The 13,003-nt window shown below is 38.1% G+C and overlaps 1 protein-coding gene across 1 annotated transcript; it reads right to left on the bottom strand.

Moving 5' to 3' along the window:
* Positions 1-2,118: 2,118 nt before the first annotated feature.
* Positions 2,119-3,012, bottom strand: LOC143627378 (uncharacterized). The gene has a single exon (XM_077097217.1). The coding sequence runs from the start codon at positions 3,010-3,012 to the stop codon at positions 2,119-2,121; it is 894 nt and encodes a 297-aa protein (XP_076953332.1).
* Between the last annotated feature and the right edge of the window lie 9,991 nt (positions 3,013-13,003).

The raw sequence follows: 13,003 nt of genomic DNA, 5'->3' as shown, positions 1-13,003 counted from the left end.
TATGAAAGCTTTGGGGTTTACGCCTTTCAAGATCTCTCCATCTTGTATGTACTTCCTTATTGGAAGGATCCGAGATGAATGGTCATGAGTGTGATCCTCATGATTTGTAAGTGGATTCCTTTCTACCTACATTTCCTTGCATTCCTCAATTTCAGGAGACAAGACATGAATGATAGGAATTTTTACGTCCTCGGGGAGCTTCAAGGCTGAAACTAGGTTTGCTGAAGCATCGGCCCCTGCATTCTCTTCTCTTGGTACCTGTGTAATGTTAAAATAATTGAAGGATCCTGCAAGATCCTTTACTATATCTAAATATTTAATTAATTTTTCACCTTTGACTGCATATGAGCCGTTAAAGTGGTTAGCAATCAATAAGGAATCTACATAGATTTGAAGGTTCCTGATTCTCATACCTTTGGCTAACTATATACCTATAGTGAGTGCTTCATACTCTGCTTCATTGTTGGTGGCCTGGAATTCACAAGCTATCGAGTGGGGTAGTATGTCCCCCTGTGGCGATTTTAGTAGTATCCCAATCCTGTCCCTTTAACATTTGAGGCTCCATCAGTGATGAGTGTCCAAGGATCCTTGGTCTCCTCATGTTGTTGAACTTCAAGATTGGCTTGTTCCTCTATGTCACTACTAAAATCAGGCACAAAGTCTGCTAGAGCCTGTGACTTGATCACGTTTCTAGGCTCATACTGAATATCATAAGCACTCAGTTTAACAGCCCACTTAGCCATTCTACCTGACATTTTTGGTTTTCTAAGGACATTCTTGATAGGATAGTTAGTTTTCACAATAATAGTATGAGTCTCAAAATAATGCCTAAATTTAGTGGAAGCCATAATTAAAGAAAGTATAAGTTTTTCTAGGTGAGAATACCTGGATTCTGCATCAAGGAGACTTTTACTTATATAGTAGATAGGGTGTTGATTACCTTCATGATCCTTTACTAAGACTGAACTTAAAGCAGTGAGAGAGACAACCATATAAAGGATCAATGGTTCTCCATCCACCGGTTTCATCAGAGCGGGGGCTGAGGATAGGTAGTTCTTCACAGCGGTGAGGGCGGCTTCCTGTTTCTCCGTCCATTCAAGCTTCTTATTTTTCCTTAGAATAACATAGAATTCTTTGCATTTCTCTGGGGATTTGGAGATGAATCTGTTTAATGCCGCCACCCTTCCTGTTAGCCTTTGAACTTCTTTGACATTCGTTGGGGACTTTAGGTTTATGATAGCTTGGATTTGCTCTGGACTTGCTTCTATTCCCCTTTTGGTCACCAAGTATCCAAGGGATTTCCCAGCCTTGACACCAAATACACACCTAGACGGGTTCAGCATCATGTTGTATTTATCAAGGATGTCGAATGTACTTCTAAATCCTAGAGGTGGTCTTTGGCTTTCTTTGATTTCACTACCATGTCATAATATAGACGTCCATGGTATCACCTAGTTGATCCTTGAACATCATGTTGAAAATTCTTTGATATATAGCACATGCATTTCTAAGAGCGAACGACATAGCAATATAACAATATATGCCCCTAGGGGGTTATAAATGCTGTATCCTCTTGGTCAGATGGTTCCATCTAGATTTGTTGAAATCCGGATGAAGCATCGATAAAAGTCAGCATTTTATGCCCTATGGTAGCATCCACCACAGAGTCAATGTAGGGGAGAGGGAAAGGATCCTTGGGACATGCCTTATTCAAATCAGTAAACTCCACTTTCCGTTTTTATTTTGAACAACAACCACATTGTCTAACCATTTTGGTTACTTTACCTCTCTAATCATACCTGCTTTCAAGAGTTTCTATACCTCTTCCTGGATGATAGCATTTCTCTCCGGTGCAAACTTCCTTCTTTTTTGATGTAAGGCCTGAAAGAAGGATTAATTCCAAGTTTTTGAGTTATAATGTTCTTAGAAATACCTGTCATATCCTCGTGTTTCCATGCAAAAGTCGTCTTTCTTAGCTGCAGGAAGGATATTAGATATTTCTCTATGAATCTCAACTCCAATTAGGACTTTAACATCAGGATCCTTCGGGTATAAGACTATTTCCTTGGAATCTTGTTTCCTTGTTTCCATGACGTTCTTCCTTGTTTTCTGTAATTTCTATGCTTCCCTTAGCTTCTTTATTCGCTTCATTGAAGAAGTATTGCAATCTTTGGCATCTTGTTGGTCACTCTCAATCTTTTCTATCCCCCATGGTGTAGGCAATTTCACACATTGATGGTACATAGAGGGGATTGCCTTCATTTCATGTATCCAAGGCATGCCAAGAATGACATTGCAACAAGACAAAGTATCAATGACACAAAATTTTTGGTCAGAGTTTCCTCCCTCGATATAGATGGGAAGCTTGATGTCCCCTAGTGTGTTCTTTATCTCTCCACTGAATCCTACAAGGACTGAGGATCTTGGGACAATTTCGGATTCTAGAATATTCATCTTTTTGAGCACTTCCAGCTGGTTGATGTTCACTGAGCTTCCGCCGTTAATAAGGATCCTACGAACATAGTGGTTAGAAATAAATAAGGTAATGACCAAATTGTTGTTATGAAGATCTTGGACATTGACTCGATCGTCTTCGTTAAAAGAGATGACTTTTTGCTCAATTGTTGTGGAAGTCCTGATTGGCCTTTCATGATTCTCCAAATTACATTCCTTAGCGTGCTTCTTCGCCACAGAATAAGAAGTTCCACATATGTCAGAGCCTTCGAAGATCACGTTGATAACTTGGGCATCTGGTGGAGGTGGAGCAACCTTTTCCGGGACCGGTTCAGGATCCTGGGTCCTCGATTTCTTTCTCTCAAACAGCTCCTTGAGATAACCTTTGCCGAGGAGGTAACTGATTTCCTTCCTCGAGGTAATAAAATCTTCTATCATATGACCGAAGTCTTCATGAAAAGCACACCATTTTGATTTATCTTTAGGGGCAGGTGCCTTCTCATTCTTCCTCGGCCATCTTGCTTTATAAGCTTCTAACAGCAGCATTACTCCTCCCATGTCCACAGAGAAGGAGTAATCGAATATCTTTAGACAATCTTCATCGTCCTCTTCTTCCTCCACAACAATGATCTTTTGATTGTTCGGTTTAGAACTGTTGTTCCTATAGGAGGACCTTGTCTCTTGTCTTGAAATTCACTTTTCGTTGGAGTATTCAGCTGATCTTGTATCCTCTAATCTTCCTCTAATCTGATAAACCTTAGAGCTCTGTTCCGAACTTCATCAAGGTTCCTGCAAGGGGCCATAACAAGATTTTGATAAAATGGAGAGTCCTTTTGTAATCCCATTTTGAATGCCTCAACAGCAGTCGGGACATTCAGGTTCGGGATCTCCAAGGCCTCTGTACAAACATTTTGTAATCCCATTTTGAATCCCATTTTGAATGCCTCAACTTAGTAAGGAATTGTCTAAGGGGTTCCCCACGAGCCTGGACAATCCTATATAAATCACTAGTCAATTTTTCAAAGGATCTACTACATGAAAATTGGCTATTAAATAGATTAATCAAATGAGAAAAAGAAGTAATTGAATAGGGAGGAATACTTAGCAGCCATTTGAGGGCAAATCCTATGAGTGTTGATCCAATGCCTTTGTACAAACAAGCTTCTTTCAGCTTTTCAGGAATAGGATTAATTTCCAACCTCTCTCGGTACAAGGCTACATGTTCCTCAGGATCAGTGGACCTATCATATAATTTCATGCTAGGGGCGGTGAAGTGCTTTGATATTTCAGCATCACAAATTGGTGGAGCGAATCTGGATACGTTATGACTCCCCACTGGCATTTCTGGGATGGGTTTGATAACTCCCGGTACGCTCGATATCATGTCTTGTGTTTTTGTAACTCTCTGGCTATCGCTTGATCGATTCTTGCTTCCTGCATACTACCATGATTAGTGCCAAAAGATACGTTATTGTAAGTGTTACCTCTTGTGTGATTAAAAGATCCCACTCCATAGCTATTGCGGGATATGTTGTCTTAGTGTCGAGAGTCGGTCCGGCAGGAGCACTGGTCTTCATGGGTATGAAGTCCCCTTCGTGAACCTCAGTTGACCTAGATTGTGGCTCATTTGAAGATTCTTTCCCATAAGGGTAGTAGGACCTTGTCTTATGATGAACGATGGATTCTGTCTAGAAACCCAAGGATCCTGGCTGAATGACTGAGGATCCTTGAAGCTGGTGACCTGAGGATCCTGGATGGTAACCTGAAGATTCATACTGAAAGGTGGAGGATCCTTCTGAGAATTGGCTGGAGGATCTTAAGTGATGACTTGAGGATCCATGCTGAAAGATGGATGATCCTTGAGAATGCTGGGCAAAGGATCTTTTTTGGAAGATATCCGAAGGTCTCTACTGATGATAAGAGGATCCTCGATATCTCTGACTTGGGAAATCTGGAGTGTTGAAGTCAAGTATCTTCGGGATGATGGGACTTGATTTTCAGCAGTGTTCCTAGCCTTCTTGTTAGAGCATAATGTTTGTTGCTAGGGTCTTAGATGTATTAGATATGATTGTATAGGACTAAAAATGTCAAATGTATAATTTGTATGTTGTAGTCAACGCATAAGTCTTCAAGTCAACGCATATCTTATGCGGAGTATATGATATACTCCGTATATCATACATGGACTTGATGAGCTTATGGATGTTTCCTATAAATCGGGACTTATGCGTTTCTACTCAGACTTTTGGTCATTGTCAGAGAGAGAGAGAGTAGAGAGAGAAAGTGTGCAAAGTGTCATATCTTGTAATCTTTCTTGATATATTGTGCTTAATGTTTACTTGTGTTTGTTCAATCTCAATGGATTTCGCACTTTGAGATACAAGCTGTAACAATCAGAGATCCTTATTGTAATCTACATCAAGATCACAGGTCATTTCAAGTGGTATCAGAGCGTATGGCTCGTTACTAGCTTGAACACTTCAAGTTATCAAGGTTTTTCTCTCTACATTCAATTCCCACCGTCAAAAGTTCTTCAAAACTTCACAATATCTTCCTTATACATCCGTGTCAAACCCTACCAAAATTCATTCAATTTCTACATCATTTACATATTCAAAATCCAAATTTACCAACAACATGAATTTCACCGTATATGTGTTACCTCTGCATATGTTGATCAAGCATAACATATACGGCGTATAACATATACGCCGCATATGTTATATTGTGATTAAGATACGTCGTTTTGGAGATATATGTTGACCATTCTTGTTGTTCATACATATCCGTTGACCTTTGAACCTCACACTTATACGTTGACCATCATTGACCAGAAACATATACATTGACCAGAAGGGATATACGTTGGCTATGGAAAACCTTAGTGCATTCGTGTCACAGCCGTCTATTCTACTTCAGAACATCAATTTGGAAAATAAAATGGGAACTTCCAACAAACCTCCTAAGCTACTCAGAATGGAAGATTATCCTTCATGGGCTGACAAATTCGAGACGTATGTTCAAGCATTGAACTACAAAACATGGACTGCCGTGGAGGAAGAGTACATAATTCCTAAGAATGAGAATGGGGAAAATTACAGATTATCCCAAATTGCTGATGTAGATAAGGATTTATTCCTTAAGGAGAAAAAGACGTTAAACCTCTTTCAACAAGCCATCAAAGCTAAGATCTTTCAACTTTTGCAACACAATGGTTCTTGTTATTCAATATGGCAGGCTTTGTTAAACAAAGATCATGGAAACCCTGACATGAGAAAGAGCAAAATTGCTTTGCTGAAGAAAGAATTTGACATATTTACTCAAGTTAAGGGGGAGTCTTTTGCACAATTGATTGAGAGATTCTGCTATCTTGTGAATGAAATGAAGAGGGTGAAGATTGACAAGCCTGAGTATGAGTATATAGATAAGCTTGCAGATGCTTTACCTGAAGAATGGGGTACTTTTATCTTGATCCAACAATCAAACCCCATTGCTTATGCCCGTCTGAATCTTGAAAGTTTTATCGAGAAACTTGAAGCTCATGACTTGGAGATGAGAAAGAAACAAAAGATGAAATCTACAGCCGTATCACAAGACGTGGGATTGTATTACAAGAGTTTTAATTCAAGTGTTACTTCAAATCCCAAGATTCCCACTGCATTTTGTGTTGAGCCAATCAGTCAAGCTTGTGTTACAAATGTTGCTGCTACTCCTCAATATAGTAGTAGTTATTCTGGAACAATTCCAATTACTCATGCTTCAAGTTCAAAGGATTCTGATGTTATCCAGTGTAATATAGTAGTGAATCTGAAAAATACTGGAAACATGACCACTGACACTATCAAGGAACACCTGGCTTTTCTAGGATCTGTTCTAGAATCATATGAGTGTTTGGTGGCGGGTCGCATTGGGAATTGCAAAATGACTAAAGAAGATTATGACCAAATAGACTCAGAGGAAATGGAGATGATTGATATAAGATGGTGCATGGCTAGCGTGATTAGACGTGCTTATAGATTCAAAGAGATAACTGGTCGGAACATGCTTGATGGTACAACTTCTAAATTAGGCTTTAACAAGTCTAAGGTTAGATGTTTTCATTGCAAGGAGAAAGGTCATTTTAAAAGGGAATGCACAAGTAAGAGTGTTGATGATAATGCTTCTAATCCTTTTGGATGAGACTACTACAAAACAAGTTATATATCATCGTCCTGAAGGTGAATCATCAAAGGGAAAGAAACATACTGAGGCATCAACCTCACAGCAAAAGGTAGCTACAGCCCAAGTTGATGAAGGTTTCAACTGGAATTCTGTACTCCAAGCGAATGTAGCTCAAGTGGTTGATGAGGACAAACAGGAGGTTATTGCTGAGAGTGTGGTCAAGATGGGTAATAGGGTTGAAGACAAGGATGAGGTTGAGACTGAGACTCAAGAGTCTGCTGAGAATGTAGATATTGGTATTAAAACTGATGCGGTCAAAGCTAAGGATGTTAATGAAGATAAGAATGTGAATGAAGATATGAATGTAAATGAAGATAGAAACAATATGAAAGAAGTTGCTTGTGATACTTCTGATGATGAACTTCCTCGAAGCTATGATAAAATTCATGAGGTTCCTTCTGACTATCTTATCTCATTATTTCCTCATGATATTGTTGAGATAAGATGTTTCACAAGGGAAAATAGACTTTGGTGTGGAAGAAAATGATGAAATTCCAGAGGTCAACAAGTCAGAAGATGAGGAGGAGTTCATTTCTGTTGATGAAAATATTGTTGAGGACAAGTTTGTTGAAGGAGTGGTAGAAGACATCACTGATGTTGACTCAGAAACTTCAAGTGAAGAACTAGTTGATCAAGCGCTCATGGCCAAAGAGGTAATTCTAAACTCAAACCTTTGTGAAAAATGTGAATTACCATGCGATGAATGTGACTTTAAGAATCTAGAAATCAAAGAATTAAAGAAACACTGTGATAAAGCTTTGTTTGATTTAAATGTTGTTAATGAGGCTAGCATGAAGCTTCAATCATGTGAAAAGGGTCTTTGGGAAAAGATTTTACAAAACCAAAAGACAATTTCAATGCTTAAACACATGGTTGAAGACAAACAGATTGCCATTAAAAGACACATTGACGAAAACACAGCACTCAAACTTGAGCTTCAAACACTCAAGATTGAGACTGAACGTGTTAACCTGAAATTGGTAAGTTATGTTGCGTCGTCATATGTATTTGATCACATTATCCCTAAAACGTCATCAAAGAGTGAGGATAATGAGACCGAGAACAAAAGAGAAGATTATCATGTCGTGCCTCCACCTATGTGGAATGATTATGTTCCAATAAACCGAAAGGTTTGAAAAAGGCACTCAATGTGAAAATCAACACACCACATCATGATGATATTTCTAAATCTGTTAATTATGAGACTTCTGGTTGTGATTCTGCAACTGGAGTAAAAATGGCAGAAGCTGTGTTGAATGAGGAAATTGTTAAACTTCATGGGTTGGGTAATCAAAAGAGAGTTTTGAACAATGAAAAGAAAGTAGTTGAAAACTCGACAAGATTTGCTAAAACAAGTTTCTATAACAAGTAAACTTCTCGGGTTAATCAATTTCAAGAGAAAAAGATAAAGTTTGTACTTAGTAAAACTTCATAGTCTAAAAAGGAAGTTGAATTCAGAAAACAGTCAAATGATGAATTTTATCGTTTGAAAGATGAACGTGATCGTGGTGAATCTACATCTCAGATCAATAAGTTTATTGATAGGAGACGTTGTTTTGGTTGTGATGAGGTTGGACATGTGTTTTACGCTTGTCCTAATCGATACAAACAAGATCACATTCCGATTCAAAAACCTCAACAGACTGCGAGCAAGAGACCTGGACTAGGCTATGTGTGTGATAAGAAACCAGTTTGTGTCACTGAAAATGTGAAAATTTTGAAAAGAGATGAGTCAGTTGAAAAGATTTTTCAAAATGATGGTCTAAAATCAAAAATTTCAAAAACAAGTCAAACATCTTTTTATAAAAAGAAACAATCCGCTGGTCAAACTAGGTGGTTAAAAATGTTGTTAATCCACCAGTGGTTGTTGAAAGGGTAATAACTGAATCTGAGTCACATATATCTAATGAAGATTCTGTTTCATGTGATTCTAATAATGAAGAAATGAAGTTATTATACAAGAAATTCAAACAACCCAAAACCAAAAAGGCTTGGGTTTCCTTGTTTCACTAACCCGTTAATTGTATGCGTAGGGGCCTCCAAGATCCCACTATTCTCGTTGGATAATGGATAGTGGAGCCTCTAGACACATGACAGGTACTCTCTACTTGCTGAACGATGTTAAATCAATAAGAGGAGGGTATGTCGGCTTTGCTGGAAATCAAGGTGGACAGATTGTTGGTGATGGAACATTAACCAATGGAAAGGTTACATTCGAGAATGTCAACTACATTACGGAGTTGGAGAATAATTTGCTAAGTATATCACAGATTTGTGATAAATAATTCTCTACACACTTTACGGATCGAGAGTGCTTGATTTTGAAACCGGGTTTCAAAATACCCGAAGAATGGATCATTATGTGTGCTCCTCAAGTGAATGATCTTTACGTCATGAACATGAGCACAGCATCTACTTCATCAGGGTCTGCTTAGTGTTTCATCTCAAGAACATATGAACGGGAATCCGTATTATAGCATCGGAGGATGGGTCATATAAGCTTGAGAAAAATGAACCATCTGGTTCACAAGAATCTGGTAGAAGGAGTTAATTTGAGGAATTTTCAGTTACCTGAAGATTATTTGGATTGTAAGAAGGGAAAGCAAACATGGAAATCTCATCCAAAGAAACTTTTCAACTCCATCAACTTACCTTTTGAACGTTTTCATATGGACATATTTGGTCCAGTAAATGTCAAAAGTATCACAGGAGAACTTTACTGTCTTGTGGTTACTCATGACTATTCAAGATTTTCATGAGTGATGTTTTTGGAATCGAAAGATGAGACATATGATTCCCTTATGATCTTATTCAAGAAGCTGGAAAATCTGTATAATCTACCAATCCAGCGAATAAGGAGTGACAATGGGATGGAGTTCAAGAATAATAGAATCCTTGAGTACTGTAATGACCGAGGGATTCTTCATGAATTCAATGCACCCTACATTCCACAACAAAATGGGGTCGCTGAATGAAAGAATCAAACCCTGATAGAAACAGCTTGAACTAAGCTTTCAGATTCAAAGTTACCAGTTAATTTTTGGTCAGAAGCTGTGGCGGCAGCGTGTTATACACTCAACCGGGTCCTTACTGTAAAGAAATATGGCAAGACGTGCTTTGAGCTACTTAATCGTCGAAAACCAAATTTGAAGTGGCTTGAACCGTTTGGATCAACATGTACCGTTCTTGACCCAAGTGGAAAATTTGGTCCCAAATCAATTGAAGGTTTCTTTGTGGGTTATGCTAGTCCTCTCAGATGTGTATACATTCCTAGCCTCTACAAGATTATTCAAGTTCAAAATGTCGACTGTCAAAGATATACTCCCACCATACAACGACCAGGAGATTCAAGCCTGTTCGATTATGAGAGTCTTTGGGAGAGTTTCAACTCCCTGAGGAAGATTTATCTGAAGAAACTTTGACGATGATTTACAATCAAAACTTGTCGGAAAATCAAGTAACCATGCCTGAAGAACCTGTGTCTGTTTCTCAAAATGTTCATGACAATGATCAATCCGATGATGTTCCAGAAACTATTCTAGTTTTTGAGGACAATGATGATACAGATGATAAGATAATTGAAACTATTTCTCCATCCACTGTTGTTCCTGAAATGTGTGAGAGCAATCCCCAAACTGAAGTGTTAGTACCTTCAGAGGTGGTGCCAAGAAAGTTATCCTACCATCCCGAGGATAATATAATAGGAGATTTGTACACTGAGGTGCAAACGAGGAGTCAAACTGAACAGAATCTACAGTGTTTCTACTCTCGTGTTTCTCCTTTACAAAACCAGTTCTCATTTAAATGTTTTATTTCACAGGTAGAACCAAAGACGTATAAAGAGGCCCTAACAGAAGAAAGCTGGGTGAATGCAATGCAAGAGGAGCTTACGTAGTTTGAAAAGCTCGGGGTCTGGAAATTGGTGGATCTACCTGAAGATACAAAGCAGATTAACACCAAGTGGGTGTTTAAGTGCAAAAGGGATGAAAATGGTATTATTTTAAGAAACAAGGCAAGATTAGTTATTTTGGGATTCAATCAAAGAGAAGGTATTGATTACAATGAAGTGTATGCACCAGTTGCAAGGCTAGAAGCAATTCGGATCTTTCTAGCATTTGCTTCTTGGAAAGGATTTAAGATTTATCAGTTGGATGTGAAATCAGCATTTCTAAATGGTAAGATTAGTGAAGAAATCTACGAGGGACAACCACCGGGGTTTTTCGATCTGATAAAGCCCTCTACAGTCTCCATCAAGTCTCGTGAGCTTGGTATGAGACGTTGTCACAACATCTATTGGACAACGACTTTATCAGAGGAACTGTCGACTGTACACTTTTCACTAAGTTTGTTGATGGACATCTACTGATAGTGCAGATTTACTTCGATGATATAATCTTTGGATCGACGAATGATGATCTGTGTAAGCAGTTTGAAGAAGTTATGAAACAGAAATTTGAAATAAGTGCGATGGGGGAGATGAAGTTCTTTCTTGGACTTCAATTTGAAAAGTTGTTTGATGGTATCTTTATCCACCAGACAAAATATGTCAATGACGTTTTGACAAAGTTCAACATGTCTGATGCATCGGCTATCAGCACTCCTTTACCATTGAATCATGGTATTGGTCCTGATCCAAACGGGGAGAAGGTTGACCAAACCTTATACCGATCCATGATAGGCTCATTGATGTATTTGACTGCTTCTTGGCTAGACATCATGTATGCTACCTGTTTTTGTGCCCGATATCAGTCAAATCCGAAGGTTTCACATCTCATGATTGTCAAAAGAATACTACGCTATCTCAAGGGATGTCCGGGGGTCGATCTTTGGTATCAAAAAGACGATGAGTTTGTGTTAAGGAATTATTCTGATTCAGATTATGAAAGCTGTAAGCTGAATGTAAAATCTACAATGGCAGGGTGTCAGTTCTTCGGCAAACGACTTGTCACCTGGCAATGCAAGAAACAAACCACAGTTTTGTTGTCTACCTGTGAAGCTGAGTACGTAGCTGCTTCTAGTTGATGCTCTCAGGTTCTTTGGATACAACAAAAGATGCGGGACTACGGTTTGAATTTTCTTACTACCCCTATCTTTGTAGATAATAATGCAGCTATTTCGATCACTAAGAATTCCGTAAACTACTCTAAAAATAATCATATAGAGATACGGTATCACTTCATTCGTGACTGTTACGAAAAGAAATTGATTACTGTAGATAAAATTCACACCGATGAACAAAAGGTAGATCTTTTCACCAAAGCTTTTGATAAGTCAAGATTTAACTACTTACTAAAACTAATTGGTTTAAAAGTTTTGGGTGGTGTTGAAAAGGGGGTTACCGAGATTACAGGTGTGTTGGATACCTTGTGATCCTTAACATCAGAGTCAATTTTTTCTTTGTACATTTTTTATATGGTTTTTGATTTTAGGGGGGAGTAAATTTTTAAGAAAAACCAAAAACATTGAAAAATATGAAAACGCCAAAAATAGTAAAAATTCAAAAATGTCAAAAACATTACAAAATGTTGCTCCTTGAAAATGAGTTTTTGAAGCAAAAAGCGAAGACGATAGTACATTGATCATCTGGTTCAAAATCCAGTAAAAAGTAGCCATAAAAGGCTATGTACTTATATGTATTGGTGCATTGGTAGGCCTTTCAAACAAACTAGTAGGCCTTTAAAACAAACTAGTAAGTGATATAAACTTAAAAATTGCAAATTGATGGCGTATTAGTTTCTAACAAAAGTCTTGATAATGATGGCGGAAATGTAATACCTGGTCATACTCAAGCCTTTTAATTAGAATGATTGCTTAAATTTTTTCAAACATAGCTGTCAGTAAGTGGTTAACGCTTCAACGATGTATGGTTCTATGGCCTTAAATCATGTATTGATGGGATGCTTTAAGTTTCTTAGATTCATCGGCTCTTTATGCGGTTTATCATCTAGGTATTCATTTCGATGATATTTAAACAAGCTTTAAAAAAAGCAAACCCGCAGATTAAGCTGCTTAATAAGTCATTAAACTTGATCACAAAAGTACTTATGTACAAATCATTACTGACTTGATCAAAATCCACTGTTAGACACACGTTGTCCCCTTGCTCGCGTCTTATTACCATTAAGAAACGGACCACAAGGGACAAAATGTTTGCAAGCCGACAGATGAAATCGCGCATACTCATCCATGGAACAGGACCTTAGGGCGTGTTCGTTGCACAAACTGTTTTTAAAGGATTTGGAATTGGAATTGCAATTGGAATGGAATGGAATGTTTGAGAATCCCTATCATGTGTTTGGTTGGTTAATATGTATTGGAATTGGAATTG

Source organism: Bidens hawaiensis, unplaced genomic scaffold (genome assembly GCF_021521415.1).
Source record: "Bidens hawaiensis isolate Kalapana, Puna unplaced genomic scaffold, B.hawaiensis_p1.1 tig00004664_1, whole genome shotgun sequence".
In the NCBI taxonomy this organism is placed as follows: domain Eukaryota; kingdom Viridiplantae; phylum Streptophyta; class Magnoliopsida; order Asterales; family Asteraceae; genus Bidens; species Bidens hawaiensis.
The sequence above is the reverse complement of the archived record's forward strand: the minus strand, read 5'-3'. Positions and strand labels throughout refer to the sequence as shown.

Bases quoted from the DNA above. Each gene is read 5' to 3' on its own strand.
- LOC143627378 (XM_077097217.1), bottom strand. From the start codon at position 3,012: ATGGGAGGAGTAATGCTGCTGTTAGAAGCTTATAAAGCAAGATGGCCG.